At 43.9% G+C, this 19,362-nt stretch overlaps 1 protein-coding gene across 22 annotated transcripts in view; it reads left to right on the top strand.

Annotated features, from left to right (window-relative positions):
* LOC129841796 (calpastatin-like) overlaps nucleotides 1-19,362 on the top strand; it is a 77,358-nt gene that overhangs the window by 27,719 nt on the left and 30,277 nt on the right. For 13 of the 22 annotated variants that reach the window (XM_055910050.1, XM_055910101.1, XM_055910021.1 and 10 more), the window contains one exon: nucleotides 5,692-5,787. The exons of 5 other annotated variants lie outside the window; for them this stretch is intronic. In XM_055910050.1, the coding sequence (XP_055766025.1) occupies nucleotides 5,692-5,787 (96 nt within the window). Of the gene's footprint in view, nucleotides 1-5,691; nucleotides 5,788-13,794; nucleotides 13,987-17,997; nucleotides 18,155-19,362 lie in introns of those variants that run through there. 4 more of the 22 variants (XM_055910109.1, XM_055910117.1, XM_055910213.1 and 1 more) reach the window with 4 other exon arrangements.

The raw sequence follows: 19,362 nt of genomic DNA, 5'->3' as shown, positions 1-19,362 counted from the left end.
AAACGAGCCTTCATTTGGCCCAAACATAGACGTCCATGGTTGGTTCCCGAACCAAATCGTAACCAATCATATACATCTATGTTTCACGAGCAAAGTACAGTACGGTAAAGAAAGTTATAGTTCAGGACAGTTCTGTACTGCATTGTAGAATAGAGTGGAGTAGAGTTATGTACAGTACACAGTAGAGCACACAAGAGTTGTGTACACTATAAAGTACTGTACTGAGCTATACTCTACTTTACTGTACTACTGTACTGAATAGGGATCTGACAAATGGAAAAATGTTAACATTTAAACATAATTTGTTTTGTATCGGTTTTCCGTTAAAACGATAAGAAAAATAAATACAATTACAAGTGAATTCACAATGCAGATGTACTGCTACCAGCAACGGTTCGGGTCTCACGGTGCCTCTCTCTACCGTTACTGTGCATCAATTCCACCTTGTAAAGCTTGCATTTCCTTCTCATTTAACTTCTCAAAGTATTGCCATACAGGACTTCGCTGCTCTCGCTTGCTTTTCTCTGCCATTTTGACGTAGTGGTGGAGAGTCGACACCAAAATAATTGATTCGCTGACTCCTATTTCTGACTGTCAAGATTAGTTTCCTCTTGGAATTGACTCCTAAGATGCCGTATTCACTGCCATCTTTCATAGCAAGCTAGCGAGAAACCGAGAGAGCGTGGAGGAGCAGAGTATAGGTAGGTCGGCCACCGGGCAGACAGTCAGAACTGTGCACTAGGCCTATCTATCGGCAATCGGAAGCTATATCATGCAATGGAATGCTGTATCTCACAATTTCTTGGCTTATCTCGGGAAACTTCAGGAAAGCAGAGCCTTTCATCAATGAATAGGTGAATAGGTCATATTGAGATGAGCGAGATGCAACACTTCAATCTCACACAGTAACACACATTATCTGTCCATGTGCACGGGTTCGCTTCACACTGTTCCCAGCTTGGGTGCCACCAAAACAGAGAAGTTGAGCCTTGCGCTTCAACGTTCTTACTTGTTGCTGAAATTGACCCACTATGCTGTTTTACTTTCTGCATCTACGTAAAAAAAAAGTTGTTTCTCGGTTAGGGAATTTCTTAACGTTAAGGATCCCAATGTTCTGTGCTGTACTGTACTCTACTGATCTCTACTGATATCTACTACTCTACTGTCCCTATTTTGATGTCCAAACTTGTGAAACAGAGACATATGATTGGTTCAGATTTGGTTCGGACCAAATTTGGTCTTGTTTGGTGGTTAAAATAATAGCCAGTGTGTAGAATAATACCCAAATATGCAAAGGAGGATATTGCATATTTCTACAGTTGTGTACCTATTTAGGATACATCACCATGAAGAGAATAACTTTCATATCCATAATTATGCATTTCTGTGTAGTACAGATTAGGGAACCATGATGTAATTCCATTACCGCAATTCTGTTACCGAGTGTAAATCCACCTCACTTACGATAGTTCAATAGCCAAAATATATTTGTTCAGGTAGCCTAGTGGTTAGAGCGTTGGACTAGTAACCAAAAGGTTGCAAGATTGAATCCCGGAGCTGACAAGGTAGGTCTGCCCCTGAACAAGTTAACCCACTGTTCCTAGGCCGTCATTGAAAATAAGAATTTGTTCTTAACTGACTTGCCTAGTTAAATAAAGATAATAAATAACCTCAAGGTGTCATGTCATAGCTGACATCCCATTCTTTCGGCAGTCATCTTTAAATCTTCATTCGGAGCAGATATTTAAGAGTTTTTGAGAAAACGTGGTCCGCTACCGTGGAATTGCCCATTTTCCTTTTGAATATGTACGGTACTGTGTGTCTGTGTGCATCAGAAAGATAGTCCAGCCGTCAGATTTCTCACTCCACTGTCAGTTTGTCTTGAGCCTGACTGCTGATCCAATTATGACACGCTCAGTCGCTCTCTCATGCTCTGGTTATATAAAAGCACATCTTGGAGGGTTTCCAGGCATTTGGGCTTACCTGAGAATTGTTCTTTTTACCAGGGCGTTGAACAACATTTCATTTGGCAATTCGTTTACTCGTTTGTTCTCCTGTCTATTTCCATCTATTATGGTTCAGGTAAACCCTGGCTCTGTCCCAATCCTCTAAAATAAGTTAATTTCCTCGCTAACTTTTGCCTCCTTCACTTGTCTTCTTTCCCTCATTGCTACTGAGAGGTGAGAGAAAAATAACTGGATAATGGAGGAAAGGATGTGAGGAAAGGAAGTGAGTTAAGACTATTGAGACATAGCCCTATTTGCTGTTACCAAATATGTTTCTGTTTAACAGGAAGCAATGAGCAATGTCCTGAGCAATCACACACAGTGGTGAGGTGATATCATCCATTGAGCTGCTCTGTGTTGGTCCTCATGTCAACACGAATATTTGATTGTTGAAATTATTTTGACTCAGCCACTTGGACAGGCAGCGAGGGCAAACACTCCACCATAGAATGTACAGTGCTAAATATAGCAGTACGGTACAGAGACAAAAAACAGTAGATGTGATCTGAGAGTGCACAGAACAGTCATTGGCACTCATGCAGCCATTCAGTCGGCTGTTATGTCAGTAAGTTCAACAGAAGGGGATGTTGAAGACAATTGTCTTTTGAGTATTCACCTGCATGACAATTACATGTCTGTGTCTTATCAGAGAGAAATTACTTGACATCTGTGGCAACTTCTGAACACTGTCATGATGAGTGGACATGTCTGTGTGTACATATGTGTATTTGTCTATGCATGTGTTTCAAAGTAAAGAATGTCCGATAATCGGTCTGTCAATAGCTTTGGCCTTTTCTAGTCTATCAGCTATCGGCCCTTGAGTATCGGTACAGACAAATTCCCCTTTATAGCGTGAACGCACTTGCCTCGTGTGAAACTTCTGCAAGCCGGTGCCACTCATTGCTAGTTAGCCTGTCCTCGAGGAACGTCTGTGCTGCTTGCTATAGCTACCCACTCATGCTGCACTTTTATAATGCCACACTGAATGTAGAAATGGAGAAAGTGGTAATTAATTTAATGTTAGGCAAAACAATGTCCATATAGGCTGCAGCACTTTACAATGTAACATACTGGTAGCTAGCTAGCTAGGTAAACAACAACAATCAGCATAGAGCTAACTTTGCTAGATATGACGCTAACGTCAGTTCACTAATGTTATCCTAGAACCTAACATACTCAACTGCCAGACGGTGAAGCGGGATTCATCACTCCAGAGAAAACGTTTCTACTGCTCCAGTGGCGGTGAGCTTTACACCACTCCAGCGGAAGCTTGGTATTGCGCATGGTGATCTTAGGTTTGTGTGTGGCTGCTTGGCCATGGAAACCAATTTCATGAAGCTCCCGACGAACAGTTCTTGTGTCGACGTTGCTTCCAGAGGCAGTTTGGAACTCGATAATGAGTGTTACAACCGAGGACAGGCGATTTTTACGCGCTACGTGCATCAGCACTCTGCGGTCCCATTCGGTGAGCTTGTGTGGCCTACCATTTTGAGGCTGGGCTGTTGTTGCTCCTACACATTTCCACTTCACAATAACAGCACTTACAGTTGACCGGGACAGCTCTAGAAGGGCAGAAATTTGACGAACTGACTTGTTGGAAAGGTGACATCCTATAATGAGCTCTTCATTAAGGCCATTCTACTGCCAATATTTGTCTTTGGAGATTGCATGGCTACGTGTTCAGTTTTATACACCTGTCGGCAACGGTTGTGGCTGAAATAGCCAAATCCAGTAATTTGAAGGGATGTCCACATACAATATATATACAAAAGTATGTTGTTTTTACCCTCATTGACTGTGCTTTGTACCGACCCATGTAGTGCAATTGCAGTAAGCTATTGTTACACTACAGTTGTAGTATGAGTTCACACCCATTTTAGCATGCAGCCCATTTTAGCATGCAGCCCCATTGAGGACTTTCACTATTTTGAAGTAGTCAACTGGGTGAGACTTCCTATGGGTTACATAAGGATCACATAATTCCATCCAGGTGGCAGTAAATCACCAACCTTGGCTTTATACCTGTTCAAACAACAAACTCCAGGTGGCAGTATGCACCCTTTAGTTTGTTTTCCAACTTATAGATGTAGTAGAAGAAGATGGCCTCGCTGGTGCTGCCCATGCTCTTACAGACGCTATAATTGGACCAATACAATGTTGCCTCCTCTAACTATCTCTATGGTTCACACTCAGTTTGACTAGTATTTCCCTAGGAACAAAACCTCTAGACTGAACCCTCCCACCTGCACTGATTTGTTCCTGACGCAGGCCAAGTTATCTGATTGGTCTAGTTCCCTGAGATGGGTGGGTACTTGCTTTGGCTAAGCATTCAGTTGTCTACAGATATAAGGGATGTGTTGGAGAGCATACATTTTGTGCAGTTGCTGATCAGCAAATGTTAATGTGTGTTGCATATTGGGATGAAAGTTATCTGACTTGCGCCTACATGTTGACTGCATGAACTTTACAATAACCACAAAATCGAGGGTCATGCAGTATAAAAAAAAAAATATATATATATTGAATATTAAAATGTACAATCTACTTGCAGTGAAAGCTGCTAAACATTTACATTTTCAGTCATCTAACAGACTCCCATCCAGAGCGACCCACAGAAGCAACCAGGGTCAACGCCCTGCTCAAGGGCACGTCGACAGATCTCCCACAAGGCCAAAAGCGGGGGCCCGAACCAGCGACCTATCAGCCACCGGCCCAAACTCCCAACCGCCAGGCCACCAGACCTTCAAGATCCCCCCCCCCCCCCCCCCCAAAGGCTCCCCCTCAACCATCCGAGACCCCCCCCCCCCCCCAAATAATAATAATGATCAAATAAAATAATTCCATTCACCACCCCCATGCCCTCGTCCCCCCATCCCCCCAATGTACCGACAACCAACAAAATAAACAAAAGAGAAAAAAGACAAAGACCAATGACAACAGAAAACAGCAATGCAAAAATCGAAAGACATCAATGAAAACAAAAATCATAACAGCAAGGCCAACAGAATACATTTGAGTGCATGTATGGCGCTATATACATATTTGTGTATGTGTGTGTCCAAGTATGTCAGTTTTGAATGAGAGTGTGTGTATATGCATGTGTACACGCGTACAACCGCCTCACGCAGTTTTTGATTATTGCTGTCTCTGCGGTTCTTTCCCATCAACCGCACCCTGCAGCCATCACCTACATAATGTCCGTGTTTAAGGTCAACTGCATTGCAGTCGGCAACTGCATACTGACTGATCTACAAATCAACTTGCATCCTAAACAACTAATCATTATTGTTCGTATATCAGTCAGTCTGTCACCGTTTACGTACAATGCATCACATCATGTTATGCTCGCGAACGCAGTCAATGAGAGGCACAATTGTCCACCAATCATCAGGGAGTTTTTCTCAACCCATGTGCATGTGACTGAAACGGAGAAAATGTTCTGCCGCCATTTACAAGCTACTTAAATGAACGGGAAATTTAAGAAACCTTTCTCGCCAACTAGTGTGATATTTCGTTTGCGAGTGTGTTTTTATAATGATATGGGGGTTAGAGAATAACTTATTTTGACATTCTAACAAAAAACTATTCTAAACAATGGAAGCATATTTAACACTGCCATGTTATAAAACCTTGCTGGTAGACAACCACTAACAGCAACTTTCTGTTTCTCCCCCGACTGCAACAGCCTGATTATGACTGCTGTCAATGCTTTAAGAACGCACCCAAAGGTTACCAAGAGTTACCGAGTGAGTCGGTCCCACCCGAGTTGTTCCACCCCAGTGTAAGCATGTCGCGCCCACACACACGCATGCATGCGCACACACACACACACACACACTAGTGGGGAGGACTTAAATTTAGTCAGTAGGGAAGATAAAGATAAAGACAATTGAATAATTGAATGCCAAGAGGAGAAAAGAATGCCAGGAGGAGTGATTACGTAACAAGCAGAGAGGTCAGTGGTTTGTTTGGTTTTCCTTTTTAGGACATTTTTTGACAGACCCAATCTGGTTGGAGGAGTGCAGACATCTGTGAAACACTTAATTCCATGTCGTGCACCATTTGATGCCCAGCCCGTATACACCGTGTATAGACACGATATCAAGTATGTGCGCACAAAACACAAAACAAACATGTTACATTAAACAAATTAATAATAAACATTTACATGCATAATTATCAATCATAACAAAGTCTAGTTTTCAACTTTTTACACTACACAAACAATACACTTCTCTACAACACTGCATGGATATATCAATATTACGTGACATTATTACATGAAACAACTAAAACGCTTCCTAGTCTGTAGTTGCGACATCTTAAAACCTCCCAGGGCAACATGACCACCCAAGACAAGTTATGCCTAATCTGTCCCATTCTATATGTCCCTTTCTATCTTCCATGTGTCGTTGTCAACAAAAGTTGACTGAGGACATTCCATGTATTGTACTGTAGATTTGATCATTGTCAGTTAAACAAACTGTCACACAGAACACATTGATTCTTTACAGATACAAAGTAACAAGTACATAGAATGGAAAACGTAACATTGAAGCAGTGTCACACTACGATGGTACAGAGTTTGCGATTCCCCCTTATAATGAAATAGAATTTGTTCTCTTTCAAACGTTCACATCTGTAGTTTACAACAAGTGTCACACTGTCTCTGGACACTAGTGGGAGCCAGCCTGCTAGACAGGCCCTTCTCAGTTTACATAATGGTTCTGCATCTTAGAAGATAACTTCTAATATCTGTTGAGTTTTGTGACATGGAAGTATTGAACCGTTGGTATATCAATTGAATCCAAGCTCATATGACATAGTAGTTTAAACACAAGCACGTAGCCATGTTTTTCCACAATCTTACATAAGGCTTGGCTAATGTCCCGTCGCAACATTTTCCTTTGTGTTTTCATAGTAGCTACAACAAGGTCTTTGAAGACTGTTTTGGGTAAGGCAAGAAGCACGTCCATGCTTGTGTTTGGGTCCACATATCTTTTCCCTCCATTATTATCTCTAATTTCTTCTCTCTCTCATCTTCGCTCCCGTCCTTGCTCTTTCCTCATCCTCCCTCTCTTTTAATTCTTAGCATATAATCATTGCTCGCTCTCTCCCCCCTCCCTTGCTCCTCTCTGTAAAAGGGTGCGGTTTGAGCTAGAGGCTCCATGTGACACTCTCCCTCTCTCTCTTGCATTCACTCCCTCCCTTTTCCCTCATTCTCGTTCTTTATACCATTTGTCTGTCTTTATATACAGTTGAAGTCAGAAGTTTACATACACCTTAGCCAAATACATTTAAACTCAGTTTTTCACAATTCCTGACATTTAATCCTAGTAAGAATACCCTGTCTTAGGTCAGTTAGGATCACCACTATATTTTAAGAATGTGAAATGTCAGAATAATAGTAGAGAGAATGATTTATTTCAGCTTTTATTTCTTTCATCACATTCCCAGTGGGTCAGAAGTTTACATACACTCAATTAGTATTTGGTAGCATTGCCTTTAAATTGTTTAACTTGGGTCAAACGTTTTGGGTAGCCTTCCACATGCTTCCCACAATAAGTTGGGTGAATTTTGGCCCATTCCTCCTGACAGAGCTGGTGTAATTCAGTCAGGTTTGTAGGCCTCTTTGCTCGCACACGCTTTTTCAGTTCTGCACACAAATTTTCTAGAGGATTGAGGTCAAGCTTTAACTTCCTGACTGATGTCTTGAGATGTTGCTTCAATATATCCACATAATTTTCCTACCTCATGATGCCATCTATTTTGTGAAGTGCACCAGCCATCCTGCAGCAAAGCACCCCCAAAACATGATGCTGCCACCCCCATGCTTCACGGTTGGGATGGTATTCTTCGGCTTGCAAGCCTCCCCCTTTTTCCTCCAAACATAACGATGGTCATTATGGCTAAACAGTTCTATTTTTGTTTCATCAGACCAGAGAACATTTCTCCAAAAAGTACGATCTTTGTCCCCATGTGCAGTTGCAAACCGTAGTTTGGCTTTTTTTAATGGCGGTTTTGGAGCAGTGGCTTCTTCCTTGCTGAGCGGCCTTTCAGGTTATGTCGAAAAAGGACTCGTTTTACTGTGGATATAGATACTTTTGTACCTGTTTCCTCCAGCACCTTCACAAGGTGGTTTGCTGTTGTTCTGGGATTGATTTGCACTTTTCGCACCAAAGTACGTTAATCTCTAGGAGACAGAACATGTCTCCTTCCTGGGAGGTATGACGGCTGCATGGTCCCATGGTGTTTATACTTGCGTACTATTGTTTGTACAGATGAACGTGGTACCTTCAGGCGTTTGGAAATTGCTCCCAAGGATGAACCAGACTTGTGGAGGTCAACAATTCTTTTTCTGAGGTCTTGGCTGATTTCTTTAGATTTTCCCATGATGTCAAGCAAAGAGGCGTTGTTTTAAGGTAGGCCTTGAAATACATCCACAGGTACACCTCTAATTGACTCAAATTATGTCAGAAGCTTCTAAAGCCATGACATAATTTTCTGGAATTTTCCAAGCTGTTTAAAGGCACAGTCAACTTACACAGAACCCAAACCGGCTGCGCACGTGCGCCATCGTGCGCTATCGTGCATAAATGTATCTTGCCCCCCCACACCAAACGCGATCACGACACGCAGGTTAAAATATCAAAACAAACTCTGAACCAATGACATTAATTTGGGGACAGGTCGAAAAGCATTAAACATGTATGGCAAGCTTGCACTTGCTAGCTAACGTTAATTTGTCCTATTTAGCTAGCTTGCTGTTGCTAGCTAATTTGCCCTGGGATATAAACATTGAGTTGTTATTTTACCTGAAATGCACAAGGACCTCTACTCCGACAATTAATCCACACATAAAACGGCCAACCGAATCGTTTCTAGTCATCTCTCCTCCTTCCAGGCTTTTTCATTGTTTAACTTATATGGTGATGCATCTAAACTTTCATAGTATTACCATGACGACCGGCAAAACAGTTCCTCTGTCACGCCCTGGCCTTATTATTCTTTGTTTTCTTTATTATTTTAGTTAGGTCAGGGTGTGACATGGGGAATGTTTATGTTTTGTTGGTTTTGGGTGTTTATTTGGTAAAGGGGTTATGGGGTGTAGTATATGGTTTTGTGTTGAGTGTAGATGTCTAGCGTTGTCTATGTTGGTGAGTTATCTAGGAGAGTCTATGGTTACCTGAATGAGTTCCCAATTAGAGACAGCTGATTTCGGTTGTCTCTGATTGGGAGCCTTATTTAGGGTAGCCATAGGCTCTCATTGGTTGTGGGTAATTGTCTATGTAAGAACGTTTGTAGCCTGTTTGTATGTGCACAACGTTTGTAGCTTCACGGTCGTTTTGTTGTTTTCTTGTTTTGTTAAAGTGTTTTTGTGTCGTGTTCATCTTCGTGGTGTAATAAAAGAAGATGGCTTATTTTCCAACTGCTGCATTTTGGTCCGTTAATCCGCCACACGATCGTGACTGAATTACCCACCATAGGACCAAGCGGCATGGAAGGCGGCAACAGGACCTACCTACACAGGATTTCTGGAGATGGGAGGAAATTCTAGACGGGAGAGGACCCTGGTCACAGCCAGGGGAATATCACTGCCCCAAGGCAGAGATAGAGGCAGCACGGCGACACGGGAGGAAGCCCAAGAGACAGCACAAAAAAATTTTTGGAGGGGGGCACTTGGAGCAGTCGGCGAAGTTGAGGGGTGAGTCTGAGTGTGTCGAGGAGTTATTGGACAGATTGGAGGAGAGTGAACGAAGGGGAGATTATGAGACATTCGAAGTGTTGTTGACGAAATTGGAGGAGAGTGAAGAGAGAGAGCTGTTGGTTTGGCAGAGTATGCAATGCATTCTTCCTGAGGAGCGTATTAGCTGTCCGATGCCACCTGTGTCAGTTCCTCGTACTCAGCCTGAAACTCGTGTTAAAGTTCCGGAAGAGTTGATGCCGGCTATACACACCAGGTTTCCAGTACACCTTCACAACCCGGTGTGTCCTGTTCCTACTTTTTTCACTCATCCTGAGATGCATGTCCCCAGCCCTGTACCACTAGTTCCGGCACCAAGCATTAGGTCTAAGGTGCGTCCCCAGAGCCCTTTACGCACTGTTCCTGCTCCCCGCACTAGCTTTGAGGTGCGTGTTTCCAGCCCATTACCACCAGTGCCTACACCACGCATCAAGCTTCCTGGGTGTCTCCAGAGCCCTGTTGTTCCTCCACGTACTAGCCCTGTGGTGCGTGTCTCCAGCACATTACCACCAGTGCCTACAACACGCACCAAGCCCTCTGTGTGTTTCCAGAGTCCTGTACGCACTGTTCCTTCTCCCCGTACTCGCCCTGATGTGCGGGTCCTCAGCCCGGTACCACCAGTACCGGTACCACGCACAAGGCCTATAGTACGCCTTGAGAGTCCAGTGTGCCCTGTTGCTGCTCCCCGCATTAGCCCTGAGATGCGTGTCCCCAGTCCGGTACCACCAGGTCCGGCCCCACGCACTAGGCCTAATGTGCGTCCCCAGGGTCCAGTATGCCCTGTTCCTGCTCCCCGCACTAGCCCTGAGATGCGTGTCCCCAGCCCGGTGCCACCAGTCCCGGCACCACGCACCAGGCCTACAGTGCGCCTCAGCCGGCAGGAGTATGCCGTCTGCACAGCAATGACTGAACTGCCCGTCTGCCAAGCGCCATCTGAGCCATCCGTCTCCCCAGCGCCATCTGAGCCATCCGTCTCCCCAGCGCCATCTGAGCCATCCGTCTGCAATGAGCCTGCAAAGCCGCCCGTCTGCCATGAGCCTGCAAAGCCGCCCGTCTGCCATGAGCCCACTGAGCCGTCCGCCAGACAGGAGCCGCTAGAGCCGCCAGCCAGACAGGAGCCGCTAGAGCCGTCCGTCAGACAGGATCTGCCAGAGCCGCCAACCAGACAGGATCTGCCAGAGCCGCTAACCAGACAGGATCTGCCAGAGCCGCCAACCAGACAGGAGCAGCCAGATCAGTCAGCCAGCCATGAGCAGCCAGATCCGTCAGCCAGCCATGAGCAGCCAGATCCGTCAGCTAGCCATGAGCAGCCAGATCCGTCAGCTAGCCATGAGCAGCCAGATCCGTCAGCTAGCCATGAGCAGCCAGATCCGTCAGCTAGCCATGAGCAGCCAGATCCGTCAGCTAGCCATGAGCAGCCAGATCCGTCAGCTAGCCATGAGCAGCCAGATCCGTCAGCTAGCCATGAGCAGCCATATCCGTCAGCTAGCCATGAGCAGCCAGATCCGTCAGCTAGCCATGAGCAGCCAGATCCGTCAGCTAGCCATGAGCAGCCAGATCCGTCAGCTAGCCATGAGCAGCCAGATCCGTCAGCTAGCCATGAGCAGCCAGATCCGTCAGCTAGCCATGAGCAGCCAGATCCGTCAGCTAGCCATGAGCAGCCAGATCAGTCAGCCAGCCATGAGCAGCCAGATCCGTCAGCCAGCCATGAGCAGCCAGATCAGTTAGCCAGCCATGAGCAGCCAGATCCGTTAGCCAGCCATGAGCAGCCAGATCTGTCAGCCAGCCATGGGCCGTCCCTCAGTCCGGAGCTGCAGTCCCTCAGTCCGGAGCTGCGGTCCCTCAGTCCGGAGCTGCCATTCCTCAGTCCGGAGCTGCCCCTTACCCTGGAGCTGCCCCTTACCCTGGTGCTGCCCCTTACCTTGGTGCTGCCCCTTACCCTGGTACTGGTCCTTAGTCCGGAGCTGTCCCTTAGTCCGGAACTCCCCCTTAATGCAATGGGGTTAATGTGGAGGGGGGTCGTTTGGAGGAAGCCTAGGAGGTGGTTAGGTACTGTGGTGACGTGGGGACTACGACCAGAGCCGGAGCCGCCACCGTGGAGGGGAGCCCACCCAGACCCTCCCCTAGACTGTGTATGGTGCGCCCGGAGTTCGCGCCTCAAGGGGGGGGTTATGTCACGCCCTGGCCTTATTATTCTTTGTTTTCTTTATTATTTTAGTTAGGTCAGGGTGTGACATGGGGAATGTTTATGTTTTGTTGGTTTTGGGTGTTTATTTGGTAAAGGGGTTATGGGGTGTAGTATATGGTTTTGTGTTGAGTGTAGATGTCTAGCGTTGTCTATGTTGGTGAGTTATCTAGGAGAGTCTATGGTTACCTGAATGAGTTCCCAATTAGAGACAGCTGATTTCGGTTGTCTCTGATTGGGAGCCTTATTTAGGGTAGCCATAGGCTCTCATTGGTTGTGGGTAATTGTCTATGTAAGAACGTTTGTAGCCTGTTTGTATGTGCACAACGTTTGTAGCTTCACGGTCGTTTTGTTGTTTTCTTGTTTTGTTAAAGTGTTTTTGTGTCGTGTTCATCTTCGTGGTGTAATAAAAGAAGATGGCTTATTTTCCAACTGCTGCATTTTGGTCCGTTAATCCGCCACACGATCGTGACATCCTCTTTCAATCACCCACATGGGTATAACCAATGAGGAGATAGCACGTGAGTAAATGCTTCTATAAACCAATGAGGAGATGGGAGAGGCAGGACTTGAGTTCTATTTTAGCCCTTGGCGTCGCAGATGCTCGTTGGCGCAATAATTGAATAACATGGATTTCTACATTTATTTTGCGACGCACGCGACGTGTCCGGTCCGGTCAGCATGTTAGTGTATGTAAACTCCTGACCGACTGGAATTGTGATACAGTAAATTATAAGTGAAATAATCTCTCTGTAAACAATTGATGGAAAAATGACTTGTGTCATGCACGAAGTAGATGTCCTAACCGACTTGCCAAAACTATAGTTTGTTAACAAGACATTTGTGGAGTGGTTGAAAAACTAGTTTTAATGACTCCAAGCTAAGTGTTTGTAAACTTCCGACTTCAACTGTACCTCTCTCTCTCTTTATGTTCTCTCCTCTCTCTCCCCCTCTCTCTCTCTCCTCACCCCCACCCCCTTTCTCTGCCTCTCTGTTTTTGAGGGGCTCTGCTGTTCAGATTCCTAAGCAGTGAGTGTATCAGACACACCCTACTGCTGCCAGACAGACAGTCCGTGCAGCAAAGCCACCTCTGCCCAGCCTGCTCCAGCTCCACCCATCTCTTTCACTATTAAATATATGCCGATGACCAGCACTTCACTATGCTTATGACTTGGTCAGCTCACATTACAGCACATACAGTACATTCACTGCTTTGTAATCATTACTAATTTATACATGTAGGCTGTTGTATCTGTATTATACTACTGCCACATATGCACAAACACACACAGTCACAAGACCCAGCCCAAACTTTCCCTCACACATGTAGGGGATTTGATTATCTGGCCCGTGTTGCCCCGGTGGGAGGAATTTGCACCCCGCTCTGGCTGACGGCGAAGTGCGGTCAAAACAAAAGTGGCGTAGGTTAAGCACGTGGAGTAATGCGTACGATTCTGTTTTCAAATTCAAAAGTGATTGCTTTTGATAAAAATACTTTATCTGCCTTCCCAATGAGAACGAGTTTGAAAATTCCAACATATATTTTATGGAAAAGTGATGTTGTATGTTTCTGAACGATGTACCTTGATGCCTTATTGACAACATGGCAGAGCGGCACAGATTACTGTTCGATTTTAGAAGGCCGCTCCTCCCTCACCGTTTTTTCCCATCACGCCACGGGCCATAGACCGGTGAACCGAGGTTTATTTTAATCAAACTCCCTCAGTGGAACTGACTGGTCTTGTTTGTTTTTCCTGGCTAGTCTTGTGAAGGAGGCGGGCACCCCTTTCAACCAATCAGATCCAGGCTTCTCCGCTTCCTTTTTTGAAAAGGGGAGGAGCTTGAGCAGTACTGTCCTGTCAGGCTTGTCCCATTGGGAGGAGCAGATGTTTTTATCTCTAGTCTGTTTATGTGAGTGTGTGAAAGTGTATGCATGTGTGTTTTGTGGGACGTATATGCTTCATCCATAAGGAATATAAGGTAATTTAGCCTCAGGACAGAGTCGGGGACTATCCAGATAAATATAGGATACACTCACACTCAAATCTATGGTATGTATCTAAACAAAGCTTTTCTATGTGTGTGTGATTTGTGGTCCCTCTTTTGGTGCCAGCCCTATAGATTTAGTTTGATGGTTTTGTCATATCGCTGAGGTGGCAGTTGACAGACGCTGTTGTGGTGAGTGACGTCATGTTTTATCTGTTATGAGCAGACATATCCACCAAAGATGTTACTTAAGTCAGTCAGACGAAGCCATTGGGGCTTCTGATGTTTACATGTCGTTTACATGTTCTTAATTAACTTGTTAACTAGGAAACTTGGCGAAGAGCTCAAAACTGCTGTATGTGACCGAGGGGGAAAATACAGATACTTATATGCATCGCTTGGAGGCAAATTGCTTCGTCATTCAGTTGAACTCAGGCAGACAGGCAGACTTGTTCTGTACTGTAAGATGTTACTTGGCAAGGGTCTAGGAAGGGAACTCTGTGATGTCATCAGAGTGCTGCTGGCGGTGTAGATATAGTGATCTGTTGAGATTATATTAGGTTCACAATGAGACAGACTCAAAACATCCCTAACCCCTATCCTGTACCTTAACCCAAAACTCTAACCCTAAACCTATCTCCTAACCCTGACCCTAACCCTAACACTAATTCTAACCTTAATCCCCTAGAAATAGCATCTGACCCTGTGGGGACCAACAAAATGTCTTTGTTTGTTTACTATTCTTGTGGGGACTTCTGATACCCACAAGAATAGTTAAACATGTCGACACACACACACACACACACACACACACACACACACACACACACACACACATTCTGACTCGTACTGTGAACTGTGAGTCAATTAACTTATTGCTGTTCAGATGTTTGACAGATGTGACAATCTGCTGTGAAAAAGCATATTAATTATGCTTATGACAACAGGAAGTATGTTTTTTTTATAAGCATGGCCTTATTTCTATTACAGCATATTAGATGACGGTCATTCATATTTCATTCACCCAGCTCAGTGTAACATCAATAGGTGTAGGCTACTACACGATACTCACATGTTCCCTATACCCATCATGAGGTTTATACAACCTAGCCTATGAATGAAAGTTTACAATGTAGTTGCACAGGTCAAGAGAAATGTAAGCAATCAAGGTGACAAACGTTGACACGTTTAATACTGCCTTGCACAATATTGCCTGCATCTAGCTGATCTGGGGTGCAATCATTAGTCCAACAGGTGCAAATGAGAGATTCTATTGGACAAATTCAGGTATGTTTATCCCTGTTTCGTTCCATTTGCTTCCATTTAAGAAACATTTTTCAACATAATTGGTGGAATGAACAAACCCCTGATTACACGCAAATGCAGTTCACTTTCATAGCAGCTACATACAAACAGCGTTGATCGTTGGATAATTCCTTTTCGCATATGCGCTATCCTCCTCTCACCTTTTCCCTTCACTTGTGGACTTCAGTTTACAACACATCAGCTGTCTGTGACCAATCAGAAAAACCTTTCCAAGACAAATCTCATATCATAACTGCTAACCGCTACACACAGCCTACATCGTTGTCACCAAATTAAGTAACATCAAGTCAACATCGCTGCTAGAACTAACATGTTAGTAAACCGGATACAATCATGCAGTACAGTGTACAGTTAGCAAGCAGTGTAGCAGTTACACCGCCGGGCCCCGGTGGCAATACATTTATAAAACCGAAAGCTTACCTTGACTTGGAAGAGTTCCAGTGTCGGATAGCCATAGAAAGCTAGGTAACGTATTATTATCCCTCTCTGTTTGAGTAGGCTAAAATAGCTAGCTGCAATGGCTAGTTAAGTAATTGAAAGTTTAAAAAAAATATATATATAGCTACCTCCGTCTCTCTCTCTTGCTTCTCCTTCATTTTTTAAGAAATTAATTTGTTAACTATTCAATTATTGTCTTTCTTTTTGAGTCAACTACTCACCACATTTTATGCTCTGCAGTGCTAGCTAGCTGTAGCCCTTCAGTACGATTCATTCTCTGATCCTTTGATTCAGTGGACATCAGTTCATGCTGCAAGAGCTCTGATAGGTGGAGCATGACTTCCAGAAGTTGTCACAATTACTGTGTAAGTCTATGGAAGGGGGTGAGAACCATGAGCCTCCCAGGTTTTGTATTGAAGTCAATGTACCCAGAGGAGGATGGAAACTAGCTGTCCTCCGGCTACACCATAGTGCTACCCTACAGAGTGCTGTTGAGGCTACTGTATACCTTCATTGCAATTACTGTGTTTTAATCAATTATTTGGTGATGTGAACATATTAGTATAGTTGTACCTTTTTATGAAATTCACTGAGGAGGATGGTCCTCCCCTTAATCTTGCCAATGAAAAATCATTAAAGTAGTAGGCAATATCAGTGGGTTTTGTGATGAATGAGCCATCTGATTCAATGAATGAGGAGCAGAGTTTGCCTTTTTTCCCAAAATTTCATTGAATGGGCTCCAAAGCTTTTTACTATCATTCTTTGTCATTTATCTTTGTTTCATAGTGTAGTTTCTTCTTCTTTTTATCCAATCGGTTGTCCAGCCAGACCTATTTTCCATCTCTTTTGCCTCATCCATCTCAACCATACAAATGTTTAATTCCTCATCAATCCACAGGGATTTCACAGTTGTACAGTCATTTTCTTAATGGGTGCATGCTTGTTAGTAACTGGGATAAGCAATTTCAGAAATTGGTCAAGTACAGTGTCTGGTTGCTTGTCATTACACACCACAAACCAACAAATATTCTTCACATCAACAACATAGGAATCACTACAAAACTTATTGTATGACCTCTTAAACACAATATTAGGCTCAGCCTTTGGAACTTTGGTTTTCCTAGATATGGCTACTATATTGTGATCACTACATCCGATGGATTTGGATACTGCTTTCAAAAAATTTATGCAGCATTAGTAAAGATATGATTAATACATGTTGATTTCATTCCTGTACTGTTTGTAACTACCCTGGTAGGTCGATTGATAACATGAACCAGGTTGCAGGCACTAGTTACAGTTTGAAGCTTTCACTTGAGTGGGCAGCCTGATGAAAGCAAGTCAATATTTAAATCCCCCAGAAAGTATACCTCTATTGATATCACATACATTATCAAGCATTTCACACGTTATCCAAATACTGACTGTTAGCACTTGGTGGTCTATAGCAGCTTCCCACCAGAATGGCCTTTAGGTGAGGCAGATGAACCTGTAGTATGTTACTTCAACAGTATTTAACATGAGATCCTCTCTAAGGTTTACAGGAATGTGGTCCTGAATATAAACAGCCACACCTCCACCTTTTGGCATTTCTGTCTTTTCAGTAGATGTTATAACCCATCTATTGCTACCACTGTATCATCAAAGGTATTATCTAAGTGAGTTTCAGAGATTGTCAGAATATTAATGTAATCTGTTACTAGGAAATTATTGATTTCATGAACCTTGTTTCTTAAGCTACATATGTTAATGTGGGCTATTTTAAATACGTTTGGGATGGTTGATTGTTTTTCTTGCTTTACTGGGAAGCTTAGCAGAGGTAGACATGCTCAGGTTATTTTTAATAGTGCAGGGTGAGCTGCACAAGGTTGACTTCCTACGGGGGCACACCACCTCAGTGCTAGCAGTATTACTCTGGTTCATAGGCATATGATTACTGCATACTAGGGATGCAACGGTACACAGTGTGTTGTCGAACCGTTCGGTACGGTTCAATACACAGTCTGCCTGTCATTTTCCTATCATTTCCAAAAATTGCTTATTGCGCTGCAGACTATACTCACGTTGTACATTCAGATCCATAGAACCAGAAGCACAGTTTGTGAACAGGAAAGGCAGGCAACTGCTTGGGGCCCCAGGCCGTTAGGGGGCTCCTGAGGGCTGACAAACTTTACTCCACAGCAATGTCTCAAAATGTGTCAAACGCAGTGACTACAACCCCCTCCCCCTTAAACAACCAATGGACGATTTGCAATGACATCTCGGTAGGAAACCTCCCTAAAGGGGCCCCGTGTAGAGAGGGGAAACTAAAAACAAATATTCTCTCAGCTCCAACGTGACTATGACGAGCGCTATCGAGACAGAGAAGCACATTTAAAGAGCCACCGCCGTCTTTCAAATCCGCTGTGGGAACGTTTTGGATTCAGCGTTCAATACGATGACGAGGGTAAGAAGACCGTAAACAAACAAGTAAGTCTGCAAGCATTGCTTTTCCACTGTCGGCTACTCGAGTGGAAACACTCCTAACCATCTGTCATTTACGTCACCATCACAAAGCCGTACGTCTTGCAGGTGAAGCTGGAGCAAGAAGTCCACTCGTTAGCGAAAACACAGCAATCTCTCGCTGCTGCCTTCCAACAACAATTAGAAACACATTCAGAAAAACATAAAGAAATAACGAAAGCAGTGGGAGTATTCATAGACAACGATTTGCAGCCCTATTCAGTGGTTACATTTAATATTGCCTATACAAGTATGTAAGTTACCCTGTGTATTTAAAATAGAGCAGGCAAAGCACCTACAGGTTGTCAAAGCTAAGAAGCACTTTTTAATTGTAAAGTTTTTCTCCCCTTGATTTCATACAGTAGAGACAGAAACCAGGCCTAGTCAGTCATGCTGTCATTTTTCTAAATAGAACATTTTATTTGTCTGTAGGCAAAATAAAGAGTTCATTATTTAAAGGGTGATGTGTTAATTTTTTCTTACAAAGACCGTACCATTACCGAAGTTTACATGCACCTTAGCCAAATACATTTAAACTCAGTTTTTCACAATTCATGGCATTTAATCCTAGTAAAAATTCCCTGGTTTAGGTCAGTTAGGATCACCACATTATTTTAAGAATGTGAAATGTCAGAATAATAGTAGAGAATGATTTTTTTCTGCTTTTATTTCTTTCATCACATTCCCAGTGGGTCAGAAGTTTACATACACTCAATTAGTATTTGGTAGCATTGCCTTTAAATTGTTTAACTTGGGTCAAACGTTTTGGGTAGCCTTCCACAAGTTCCCCACAATAAGTTGGGTGAATTATGGCCCATTCCTCCTGACAGAGCTGGTGTAACTGAGTCAGGTTTGTAGGCCTCCTTGCTCGCACATGCTTTTTCAGTTCTGCCCACAAATGTTCTATGGGATTGAGGTCAGGGCTTTGATGGCCACTCCGATACCGTGACTTTGTTGTCCTTAAGCCATTTTGCCACAACTTCGGAAGTATGCTTGTGGTCATTGTCCATTTGGAAGACCCAGCTTTAACTTCCTGACCGAAGTCTTAAGATGTTGCTTCAATATATCCACATAATGTTCCTTCCTCATGATGCCATCTATTTGTGAAGTGCACCAGACCCTCCTGCAGCAAAGCACCCCCGTGATGCTGCCACCCCCGTGCTTCACGTTTGGGA

Source organism: Salvelinus fontinalis, chromosome 3 (genome assembly GCF_029448725.1).
Source record: "Salvelinus fontinalis isolate EN_2023a chromosome 3, ASM2944872v1, whole genome shotgun sequence".
NCBI classification, from domain to species: Eukaryota; Metazoa; Chordata; class Actinopteri; order Salmoniformes; family Salmonidae; genus Salvelinus; species Salvelinus fontinalis.
Note: the sequence above shows the minus strand (reverse complement) of the source record. Positions and strands in the feature narration are given on the sequence as shown.